This window comes from Pezoporus occidentalis, unplaced genomic scaffold, assembly GCF_034315485.1.
Source record: "Pezoporus occidentalis ecotype Australia unplaced genomic scaffold, CSIRO_AGI_Poc_V1 ctg4, whole genome shotgun sequence".
Classification (NCBI taxonomy): Eukaryota; Metazoa; Chordata; class Aves; order Psittaciformes; family Psittacidae; genus Pezoporus; species Pezoporus occidentalis.
Window position 1 is genome coordinate 21,054,316 of NW_026915724.1, and position 12,632 is coordinate 21,066,947.

General features: G+C 36.9%; 1 protein-coding gene across 1 annotated transcript in view; it reads right to left on the bottom strand.

Annotated features, from left to right (window-relative positions):
• Positions 1-12,632, bottom strand: part of LAMA1 (laminin subunit alpha 1) — a 101,924-nt gene that overhangs the window by 15,160 nt on the left and 74,132 nt on the right. Inside the window, exons 41-50 of the mRNA XM_062632959.1 lie at positions 11,417-11,510; positions 10,074-10,190; positions 7,982-8,164; positions 7,512-7,666; positions 4,314-4,457; positions 3,399-3,532; positions 3,118-3,268; positions 2,462-2,586; positions 1,371-1,521; positions 178-322 (exon numbers count right to left, since the gene is read on the bottom strand). Of these exons, the coding sequence (XP_062488943.1) occupies positions 178-322; positions 1,371-1,521; positions 2,462-2,586; positions 3,118-3,268; positions 3,399-3,532; positions 4,314-4,457; positions 7,512-7,666; positions 7,982-8,164; positions 10,074-10,190; positions 11,417-11,510 (1,399 nt within the window). The remainder of the gene's footprint in view (positions 1-177; positions 323-1,370; positions 1,522-2,461; positions 2,587-3,117; positions 3,269-3,398; positions 3,533-4,313; positions 4,458-7,511; positions 7,667-7,981; positions 8,165-10,073; positions 10,191-11,416; positions 11,511-12,632) is intronic.

Consider the following 12,632-nt stretch of genomic DNA (forward strand, 5'->3'; position numbering starts at 1 on the left):
GTGCCAAACCAAGCACAAGATTTGCACAGCTGTCCTTCATAAAGCAAAGTAACATAAGTGTGATTGCTAAAGAAACTGCATTGGAAGTGAACAAATTTGGTTGCAGTGATGTTCCCTGCAGATATCTTAGATATTTGTAAATGTGCAGACATGTGTTTCTTTTAGAATGCAGCCTACCTTGTTTCTTGTTCCGACTGAATGAAATTTTGTACCATGTTCCATTGTTGTAACGATTTTCTGTTGTCAGAGCAAGAGGTCCTGAACCTAGATCAACAGTTAGTCTCACTTTGCCATCAACAAGCTCAAGGGACAAGAAATCTCTCTGTGAGGGAAACAAACAAACCAATGACAAAAACCAAACAGATTAAATTCCTGGAAATAAAATCTTCCAAAAGGATGCATTCTTGGCAGGTTAGGGCCACTGTGTGAAAAACGTTTGGGAACTTTGGTGCCTAGACTATTTGTTAGGCCCAAGATACTTATCTTCACTATGTTTAGGGAAATTATTTTATGTATACCTCACAAGGATGTCTTTTTGTTTTGTTGTATTTGTACTTATATGCATCATGAGGCTTGATTATTCAGCAGAGCAAGGTTTAAATGTAAAAGGTCATATCTGCCTTTTTTTTGGATGAAGTTGACAGTAATTTCATTTGACTGTTAGCATAGTGATCAATCACTACAATGTTCGCTCAGCAAGAAGCAAGTAAAAAGACTTTCTGAATTGTATTAAAAGTGCACCCTCTGCATTGTAAAACTTAAGTCAGACATCACAGGCAGTGAGTACATAACAAAGCAAATGAATAATGAATGGACTGAAACAATCTGTATCTAAACAAAGATTTGTCCTCCTTCAGGAAAAGAAAACTACCAGCTAAACTGCATAACATGATGGTGAAGGTGTTGAGATGGGTCTAGGTTATCCTATTGTTGCTGGGAGTTTTATTTCATTTATTTCAGTTTACTGAATTCCCACCCTATGGATTTAATCCAATATGCCTACTCAACATTATGTTGTCCTTCTACAAGCTCAGTTCCAAAAGATTTTACATTCTGAAAAGGTTCCTTCAATTAAACAAAACTAGTTTGTTTTTCCTACTGTTTCTTTTAGTTAAATAATCATTAATTTTAGTCTAGGATTAAAACAAATCACAGATAATTCTTTTTATTGCTTAATTTTGTCTAGAGAGCCATCTCTAGGGTTCCTGTCTTTACTTTTATGTCTTATGATGTCAATCACATGTAATAACCTATAGAAAGATAATAACTTGGTTTAACACACATAAATTGAAAAATAACAAAGACAGCAAGAAACCATCAAGTTATCTAAACAGGCTTTGACAGCTTAAGAATCCGATCCATTTTCTTACAGTGCCATTTGAAGCAAGATATAGAAGAAGCCCACTAGGTGAAAAGGTACTGAAAAATATTATTATCTGAGTCACTGTTGAGCGGAGTGCCTTCTCCACAACTGAGTATCCACTGCCATCAAAATGGAATGAAGTGTCCTCATCCTGTGGGCTATGAAAGTAAAAAACACAATTAAAAATGTTAGCTGAAGATTTCTGTTTTTCCAGTCATTTTTATATAAAACATACGAAAAGTTAGATCAGTTGGTGCAGCCCCCAGGCAGTATGACTAGAAAGTGTAGAAAAAGACTAAAATCTTGATGTTATGAATAACTAAAGGATTCCAGCCAAAGGCTGTTTTCATTATAGAGTCTCACAATACACAATTTAACCATAAGGAAGGATGCATACAAGATAAAAAAATATTTTTCCCTGATGTATGAAAAAAAAAACACATTTCTTAAGGGAAAACATAATTGTTACAACATACACCCTCTTAATTAATACATGTCATCCATTTATTTGTGTAACTCCACTTACAATAATGTCCTATTAGCCCCTTTTCCTGCAACATAGTACTTGTAAAAAAATTCTCATACAATCAAGCAGCACCCTCTGCTGTTTCTAAATGAAACATTCTGCAAAAGAGAATATGGTCAAATCTATTTCTTTTCAATTCCTTAAACCAAAAAAATAGTGCAGTCTGCAATTAGTTACAAGAAGGGTAGTAAGCTCAGTGGCTACAGTTTTGCTATGGATTGTTTTAATAAGAATGCTTTACACTGTATTTTTATCCTAGGAGAGGATAAATCTATCTTGCTGGAAATTACTGGAAAGCAAACATTCTGAAATAGTCTGGTTCACAAGCAGTCCCTACTCTCAATGCACAAAATAGACCACAGCAGTAGAATTCTTCTGAGAAAGTAATTAGTAAGTGATAAAATCCCATACAATGAAATTATTTGACACCACTGGCACATTCAGTGCTAGTTAATCACCAGTAAAAAACTGCAATTTGGCCAAGCTCATTATTTTTACCTAACACAGAAATACATATTACATATGTAAATTACTCAGTCTGTTACAAAAAAAAGAGGAGTGAGACAAAATACCTTCCAAAACAGCCATTGCACTTGCCCTCTTTTTCCATGTAGTTCCAAAGACCAATAGATCTGCCATTCAAAGATGCCTCTCCCATGCACCCTTTAAAATGAGTCACCTTAACTGCAGGCGATTTCTAAAAGACAAGAAATACATCATGAATACAGTTAATGTTAATTACTCTGAAAATTATGCAGCCAAATTTTTGCTTGTTGTTTTCCTTGACCTCTAATTTTGTTAGATACAAATCATAATCAAGGAACAATAAGTTTTAGCATAACTATTAACAATTATGGCTTACATCATAAAAAATCAATTTTGCAGCAAGTAAAAAAATAAAATAACTATGTCCTTGACTGACTTCCATGTCTTATGGCATGAATAACAATGGCAAACTGAAAGAAGCCACAGAAAAAAGGAAATTAGAAACTAATTCATTGTGTAATGTCCATGCATCATGCATGCATACACAACCTTGGTTAACACTCTGTGCAGCAAGTTTTCAGGCAAAATTAACTTCAGAATACTAGAACATCCTTATAGAATCTTTGCTTTATGTTCAGAGTACCTGGCATGAAGTAACCTATTCATGCAACTATTTCTAAGTCAAAAGTATATCTCAAACATGTTAAAATCATTTTACAGAATGCTGACATTAAAATTTAACCTTGATTTGCCCTCCAAGTCCTCCAATAAACATTAGGGTTGATTTGTTAACATCCAGTATGCTGGCTGTCCCCGGAGAGGTTGCAGATTTAGATGAAGGCTTCTGATTGGAGTTCATTTCCTCTATGCTAAGTGTACCTGTTTTTCCAAACCTGCCAAGTAAAAATACTAATGAATACACATGCTATTGGCTTCATTTTTTAAGGACAAGAAAAACCTTGTCACTGAAAAACTCAGAAGATGGTTTGTGTTCAACATTTATGCCATTCTCATTTTAGTTACCTGGTTGCATGTATCCTGTGCCATTTGTTGTTGTCAATTTGAAAATCAGGGTATTCTACTCTTGTTGATCCAGAGCCCAAATCCCAAAGAAGAGCTACTTTACCACGTCGCATCTCCACTGCAAGGAAGTCTGCCTGAAAAACAGCAGGCCTTATTCTAATATATAGCATCAAATGTGTATTTTAACATGTAATATTGAAAAAGTCTTTCCAGGTTCATATATTTAAATCCCATATTACAGGAGCTGACTTTTAACAAAATCAGGCCCAGTAAGTCTTAACTCATTCTAACTTTTAACAAAACAAAAAAAACCCTCAGCTTACACACAAGGTGAATGTTTTCTTTCTAGTTATATACAAACATGAGATGTACACACACACACATAGACATATAAAAATGTGCCCTTTTAAGTGCATGTGAAGTGACCTACCGGTCCGTAAAACAGTACAGTCACATGATAGCATGCCACAAGGAGCTATCTGCTGCGCATTTAATAGGATTACAGAGGGAATGGAGGAAGTCAATGTTGAAGTTGGTGGATGCACCTTGATCATGAGGGCCAAATTCAAGTACTTTCTGATACCAAGCAAATTGCTTCATATACTCCAACACGCTAAATGAAAGGATCATATATTGTGTTACACTCCATGAGGTTAATGCACAGCACGGAAATAGGAAGCGGGAGTTTCACAGCATGGCTGAGAGGCAATGCTAAGGAAGCAGTGCTTTTATCCTCTGTCTTTGAGGATCTCTGGAATCATTTAAGGCACAAAAATGTTTCAACCCCTAGTGAACACATTTGTCTTCAAAGGGCCTCACTTTGATACTTAGTTTGAAGTCAAGTAGGAAAAGATATATGGTGATGTAAAATACTTGACTACCATCACCTCCAGTAAATGTATGCCAGAAACTTACCTTTCCATTGCTACCCAGGTAGAAAAGGAGGTTATCCGGTTCAGCAGTTTTCACATTGAGCGTTAAGGTATTGTAATTCGTAGATGAAATCTGGGGTTGGTAGGCACGAATGCAATCTCTGTCTGCTGATACTGCAACTTTAATCTGGAAGGGGGCAGAGGGAAATGGAATCTAATCAAGTCTCAGTGTACACAGCCCATATATTCTGGAATACGTACTTAGCTTCTACCAACAAATGCAAGCCTTTTGCTGAGATACTTTCATGCAATATAAGTATTGCTACCTGATCTTAGCAATATCCTTGGTACCACTTGACAAAGTGATTCACAAATAGAAAAGAATGAAATCTGTCATAATTCACTCATTCAATTAGAATATTAAAAGACAGTAAATTAAACTATTCAAATACCTCAGAATATAACAACAAAACTTGGGTCAGAAGCCCATGTATCAGAAAAGGCCACTGTAATAGTATCAGAAAATAAAGATACTGAAATTCAAAATCTGAAAGGAAAAAAATTACAAAACCAACCTGACAACAATTACTCTATGTTGAGAGTAAAAAACAAAAATTTAAAAGGCAGACAGTCTGCAATAATTCTGGTTATTTCAAAGTTTTACAACACAGCTTACATGATTATTCACAAAACACATTTGTGAATATATTACAAGTTAAACTTTTAAAATATTAAGTAGACATATTCAGATTCCTGTTATGATGCCAGTAACTCAGAACAATCCCAGGCACAGCTACAGGTTGGGCAGAGAAGAGATTCAGAGCAGCCCTGTGTAGATGGACTTGGGGATGTTGGTTGATAAGAAAATGAACATGAGCCAGCAATGTGAGCTCACAGCCCAGAAAGCCAACCGTATCCTGGGCTGCATCAAAAGGAGCGTGACCAGCAGGTCGAAGGAGGTGATCCCACCCCTCTACTCTGCTTTCCTGAGACCTCAACTTGGAGTATTGTGTGCAGTTCTGGTGTCCTCAACATAAAAAGGACATGGAACTGTTGGAACAAGTCCAGAGGAGGGCCACGAGGATGATCAGGGGACTGGAGCACCTCCCATACAAAGACAGACCGAGAAAGTTGGGGCTGTTCAGCCTGGAGAAGAGAAGCTGCATGGAGGCATCACAGCAGCCTTCCAGTATCTGAAGGGAGCCTACAAGGATGCTGGAGAGGGACTCTTCATCAGGGGCTGTAGTGATAGGACAAGGGGTAATGGGTTTAAACTTAAACAGGGGAGGTCCAGGTTAGATATAAGGAAGACATTCTTCACTGTGAGGGTGGTGAGGAACTGGAACAGGTTGCTCAAAGAAGTGGGAAATGCTCCATCCCTAGCAGTGTTCAAGGCCAGGTTGGATGGAGCCTTGGGTGATATGGTTTAGTGGTAGGTGTCCCTGCCCATGACAGGGGGGTTGGAACTACATGATCTTAAGGTCCTTTCCAACCCTAAGCATTCTATGATTCTGTAACTCCTTTAAACACTGTCCAGCCTACTGACAGGACATCAGCTCAAGCTAAATGCATCAAACTGCATGGAACTTGGTAGTGTAATGGTCCATTTTAACAACTGAAAAACCTTAACTACATCAGCATCCTTGAATATGCCTCTAACAACTAAATATATAAAGCACAGGTGTGTGTATGAGTACGGACACAGATATATAAAGTTTCTGTCCTCTAGTAGAAGTTTACAAAACAACAGAGCAAACACTCAAAAATGGAATTGGGGATTTTGCCAATACTTCTTTCTACCCTGCTAGGAATCTCTGTCATTTGACACTTCAAAAAATGCTACTCGTGGCTTCATTAAGCTTCAGTAGACTGTGACAGAGAAGCAATAACCATATAATTAAGGAGATCTGCAGAAAGAACTGAAAACCTTTTATTTTTTTTTAAAACAAGCCCTCCCTAAATCTTACAATAATATTCCCATACTAAAGCCAAAGGCATACAAAAAATTATTGAGCGCAAACTCATTTTCATATTCCCCTCACAGTTTAATAAGGTCCATAATACAGCTGATTCACTTTTGTTGTCATTAAGTGTCCTGGGTTCCGCAGTAGCAGTCATGTTTTTCCTTTGTGTTAACTGGTGCAGTGCAGTGTTTTGACTTTCAGCTCGGGAACAGAGCTGATAACAAGGATATTTTGGTTTGGCCAAGGACTTTGTGAGGCTCATGCTCTGCCAGGGAGGAGGGGAGGCTGTGAGGAAGCAGAGACGGGGCGCCTGACCCGGGCTAGCCGGGGAGGTATTCCATACCACAGCACGTCATGCCCGGGGTGAGGGGTAACTGGGAGTTACCCGGAAGGACAGGGGCTTCCCGGTGGAACTCATTTTCTTGGCCGGTGGTATCGTATTCTCTTCCCTTGTTATTTTCCCTTATCATTGTTGTAGCTGATAGTAGCGGTGGTGATTTGTTGCTGGACTGTTTTTGTCTCAACCCGTAGGAGTTGCACTCTCTCGATCCTCCTCCCCGTTCCTCCGGGAGCGGGGAAGGGGAGAGCCCCGGTGCGGGGAGGCAGGGGGGGAGACGGACACGGACCTCGATTGTTGTCAGCTCGGCACCACTCACTGGGAGTGAGTGAACAAGCTACCTGACTGGGTTTAAACCACGACATTAAGGAGGAGAGCAGAGATTTAAAACCAAGTATATTGTTTCTCTTAAAGTATTCTGGATGCATGGCAGCTTCTTGCATAGAACATATGTACATGGCAGGGTGTAGATGGCAAATTTATTGATGGAATCAACACTATTGTTAAAAAATTTGTAGTGATACTGATATGTGGAACACCCCACATCAGTCTCTAAAATAATCTCAGAAATTAACATCTTGTCCCAAAAATAATGGCAGCACCATCCCCTCTTTTCTTTCTCACCAGAATATTTCTTCTGATTGCTTTCTGACATATTGTGTTCCATTATTTTTATAGGGAAAACAAGGGAATAGTAATTAAATTACTGTCTTGTTGTTCAGACAAACTCACGAATGCAATAAGAAACTTGACATGAAAAGTATAAAATGTTCTAACAGCCCTGCCAGTATAATTTTAGTATCAGTCAGCACTCTTGGACTTCATTGTGACCCCAGAACAACCAGGTACTTTGACAGTAAATTTTAGGATCTTTATGTCACAAAACTTCCCTGCTAAAAGTGAAAGTGAAGCCAGTTAAGTCTGGGATAACTCAACTTACAGATGCTGCCTGTTTGCGGGCCTGGCTGATGAGCTCTTTAATTTCAGACAAGTTTCTGCTCAGGTTCTCCTCTAACATTTTCAAAGGTTTCAGCCTACTCAATAAAAGACTTGCTTGTGCTTCAACTTCTTTGACTTGTTTTTCAGCTGTGATTGCTGCCAAAAGATAAATGAAATGTTGAGGCAGGTTGAAAGAGAAATGTAGTGTCGATTGCTAAAATATTTAGCCATGGTGGCCTGTTTCTGATCATTTTGTTTTCAGCAATTTTAAGCATCAGTAAGGAATATGCCTACTTAAGGGTATCCCATGTGAATCCTCTAGAAGTCTTTTAAAAAGTTAGCACATTTTTATTGAATTAGGAAAAAATTTTCAGTCCATCAGACTCATATTTAATGCCTATTAAAACTGAATATTAGTACTGCTTCTGCAAGCAGTGACATTTCTGAAGAGCAATGAAGCAGCAAACTTACCAGCTTTTGATGAATCAGTTATAAGTTCAGTAGTTTTCCTCAACGTGTCATTAACTCTGGACAATGCAGAAGAAGTATTCAGCAGCTTTTGACTGAAATCCCCAAAGTGATTTAAACCCACCACAGCACTGGTGTTTGCAGACACAGCTAGCTTTTTCACGTCAAGCATGTATTTCCTTGTAGCTGAAACACAGTTCACAGGATAAAAAAAAAAATAATCACGGCTTTCATACATATTTGGGAGTAATAAATGCCTAACTTCATAACAACATAATTACAAACATAGTCAAAACACAAGAAATGCTGTCAGCTATGTTCTTTTCATAGTAAGAGTTATGTTTTGGGGTTTCTTTATTTTTCAGTTTGTGAGGGGAGCACGAAATCAAGACCTACTGTGATCTAACTTTGCTTAGCTTGAATGTGCCATGGCTTACAGAGTGAAAAGTTTATGTTCTATGAAACTGGAGTGCCAGGAGGCTGCTGCAACTCCTCTTGCCCAGTTATTAAGTTTGAAAATGGCCACAGCTATGGTCCTGAACAAAAATAATGATAAAAGTTCCCCAGCAGGTGATACACACGTGGATATAGCTATAGATGTAGTTACTTTTTCTGGTACACACACACACAGAGATATATAATAATAAAATGGATTACACACAAATATAAATAATAGAATTTTCAGCAATTTTAATTAAGGCCCATTGGTTTAGATTTTCAAGTCTTGATCAAAACACTTGATTAATCCAAGTTTTGAATTCTAGGTTGATTTTTTTTTTTCATTACTAGCTCTGAATACAATACTGACACAGAATGCAGTGATGGAGAACTTGGTTCTGCCTATCGTAAAAGGAAGATTATATGAATACATCAAGCTTATAGTGTTTAAGTTCTCTGAATGAGGGTTGGCGTTCAGAGTCACTAGTGCAGAAGTCTATTACACCCTTTGCTCTGGGATATGATCACTTATATATAGTGGGTGTACTATTATAAGTGCCAATTTTATCCCAATCTTGGCCTACCCCTTACACTCCCTATGCCCAGAATAGTGGTGAGATGCTGCAGCTGGCACAAAAGGACTGATTTAGGTCTACAGGGCTCCTTCTTCATCACTAGTACCTTATACAGAAGGCAATGCCACCATTAATCTCTGCCCAGATTAAAATAAAAAGAGAAACAAAATTTCTAGAAGTGTATGTAACAGCAAAAATGAAGCCAAACAATGCTGTGAGTTAAAGAGAATGAGTTTCATAATGCCTTAATTTTCCATGTGTAGCTTTATGCTGCAATTAATATCCATTGTAACTTTACCACTAATCTCACCCTTTAGTGCAAATTCAGAGCCTGAGTTGTAAAATAGATAATTTAAAAAAGCTTTGCATTTAGCATTCTAATCTGGACACACAGTAGAACCCAACAACTGAGGCAGGAGCTCTTTATGAGTGTTTTTCTGTCTTTAAAAAATGTTATTAAGGTTGGCAAAGTATTTCAAACCCTGTTACCCACAACTTCAAAGACACTTGCTGTTAGTTTCCGTGAACTGTAGATCTTACCTTTATCCAAAATAATTACTTTTTTTGTGGTTTTTTTTTTTGTTTTGTTTTTTTTTTAAGGGAATACTTTTGTTTTGGAAAAAGCACAGAAAGAGAGAACATTTTAATTGGTTAAATGAAGTCAGCATTTACAAGAAAACATTTAGATGTAGATGATAAGATTCACAGTGCAGTATAAACAACTTTGAGACAAGCTATCCAAAGAAAGCAAAACCTCACAACTCTATAAAGTTTCTCTCCATGTGGGATTAAACATTCTACGACTTCACTCTCTTCTCACATCAATATAATTGTATGGCTATCAGAGCCCCTCCTGTTTTACGGCAGTATGAAATGGGAATCAGAGTACAGATCTTGTGATAATCCAGTTAGGTTTCAATGTTTACCAAAAAACAAAAAAGAAAATATTCCTTGTAAGGGAGAGGGCTAAATGAGTATAAGTTCATTGCTAGGTCTCTCCAATCAAACAATAAGCAGGATTTTATTTCAATTGTACTAGGTGGTTCTGTAATAAGAAGAATGTCAACATAAATTTCACTTACCATTAGGCAATGCTCTTAGTGTCACCAGGGAATCATTAAGCTGGTTGACAATTTTACTAGCACTTTCCTGAATCTTTTCTACCTTTTTGTTCAACCCATTCAATCCAAATAAAAGGCCTGTTGGAAGAAATAACTGTGATTTTTGTATGCATAAAAAAATACCATACAACCCACACAAACCCTAAGTATAGGGATAAAAACAAACATTCACTTATTCAATTAATTGAACTTTTTTGTTTTGTTTTTCCCAACAGAGCATATTACAAATAGGAAATCAAAATAAATGCAGTATGCACAGATAAGCTCCCATGGGTGCTCTTCCATTCAAAGTTATCCTTTTTGGCCAATTCTACCAGACTGAATTAGTAGAAATACAGTTAGGAAAAGGCTATAAATTAAAATGTTTCCATGACTGGGAACTCATAATTGGTATGATGTCCTTCAGTTTTTGTGATAGCTGCCAGGAGCCCTAAGTATTTTTTCTTATATTTGTTTGTGATTTGTTTGCGGAATCCTCTCACTAGAAATAAAAATATGTAGAGCAGAGGAACAAAAAAAGGTATGCATTCTGTCCATCTGAATTACATAAAGCATATACATATTTGTGAAACCACTGATATTAAAAGCAAGACCATTTAACAATTACAGCTTATCTCTGTGAAACGTTCACTTCCTGTCCAATTCTGTCCAAAATTTCCCTTAGAGCCAGCCTCTGCTCCTACACAACTCTGTTGAAAATGCTTTTGAATTTCCATGGTGCAGACTTCACTGCTTTAGAGTGATAACAAAACAAACAAATTCTGGAATTTTTAGAGGGATTCTGAGCCAAAAAGCCATTTCTACAGACAAAGTTCACTTTGTTACTGTATTTCAGCTGTATAGAGAAAACAAGTAAAAATTATTATGATTAAAATGTATCATCCTACATACTTGTGTAAATCCATGATTTTTTACATGAACTTGGATGAATGAATTTCTTCTAGAATTATGTTTGTTCTTTGTCTACTGCACAATCTCTAATGCTTTAATTCATAAAATCTGGAATAACAGCCATTTAAAGAAAGCACTGCTTGGAGGTAAATGAGGTATAGTGAAGGCTATTTATTAAATGTTTCCAGAGAAAAATTATATTCTTACCAAAAAGTAAAATGCCACATAACTCCATAACACATTAATCTTAATTGTATGAAAGTATGCCTAAATTCATATATAGTCATATGCAGTATTTTACCTTAGCTTATACTTACTAAAAAAAAACCCAAACAAAACTACAAAAACCCCAAACACAGAACAGTATAGGGAAAAAAAAATACAAGCAGAAATCTGAACTCTAAAGTACTGACCATCACTTCTTTTTTTCAGAATTCTAGCTTCATTCTGAAATTTGGAGCTGAGCAGTAGAACTTCTTTTCCAAGAAGACTTAGAGACTCCTCTGGCTGGAAAAAAAGAGACATCAATTGCCAGATACGAAAAACATAAATTCAACTGAAAATACTTAAGTATCTGTGGATGTCTACTTCAAGTTACTGAACATTCTCACTGTTTATGAGATATTGTACTTACTACCTATTAAGCATCAATTAAAAAAATACATGTCGCCATAATTTGTCCAAGAAAGCGACACTGAATCTCTCTGTGAATTAATAGAAAAGATGCCTATAAAACAAAACCTACCAAATTCTAGTTTGAACGCTGCTTCTGATTCAGTGTTGCCTTTTGGAACATCAGGAATTTCAGTTCCAGGCCTAAGTCAAAATTCACAATCCTGAGCACTTTAAAGTGAGATATCTCAAAATCCCAGTCTTTAAAATGTTATTTTAATCCATTTCTCCAAATGAAAAATCTGCAAAAGTACCTTAAAGGATTTATGCCTTACAAAGCTTTAATAAGACAGAGCACTATAAAACAACATACAAGTTCACAAAATTATGCCAATTATTTTGATCATGATTGATCATACATTGATCAATTCTGATCATTTTGATCATTTGATCATTTTGATCATACATTATCACATATTTGTTTCTCCAGGTATAAAGGTGCATGACACTTCTAAAATATAGCCCATTCCTACCTTAGTTTTAAAATCAGGAAAAGCAGAAAAAAAAATAAACAGGAGGAAAGAGGGTAATAGGAAAGTAATAAGGTCAGACAGGGAAGTGATCAGGTCTTTTTAATCTACTGTTTCAACAACCCCATAATCTTGCAAGGCAGAGGGATGGCAGAGGGATAGCAGAGGAGATACATACATACATACATTTAGTTATGAAATGTCCTTAACTAAGCAAAATAGTTGTGGCTGGGAATACATAGCTAGAAATGGAAGTGGGACACGTCAAAGAAGAAGATGGTTGAATAATTCCAAAGGTGGAAGGGAGCACCAGAGGTTTGGGAACTACAGGAATGCATGTCAGATGATTAATATAAGCATTCATAGGCTCAAATCCAGGCAATCATGCTTTAGACATTAAAAACAAGCAAACAAAAAACCCCCCCCACCTCTCCCCCCCCCCCCAAAAAGGTAAAATAGTACTGTGGCAGAGAGAAAAGCAAGGTAA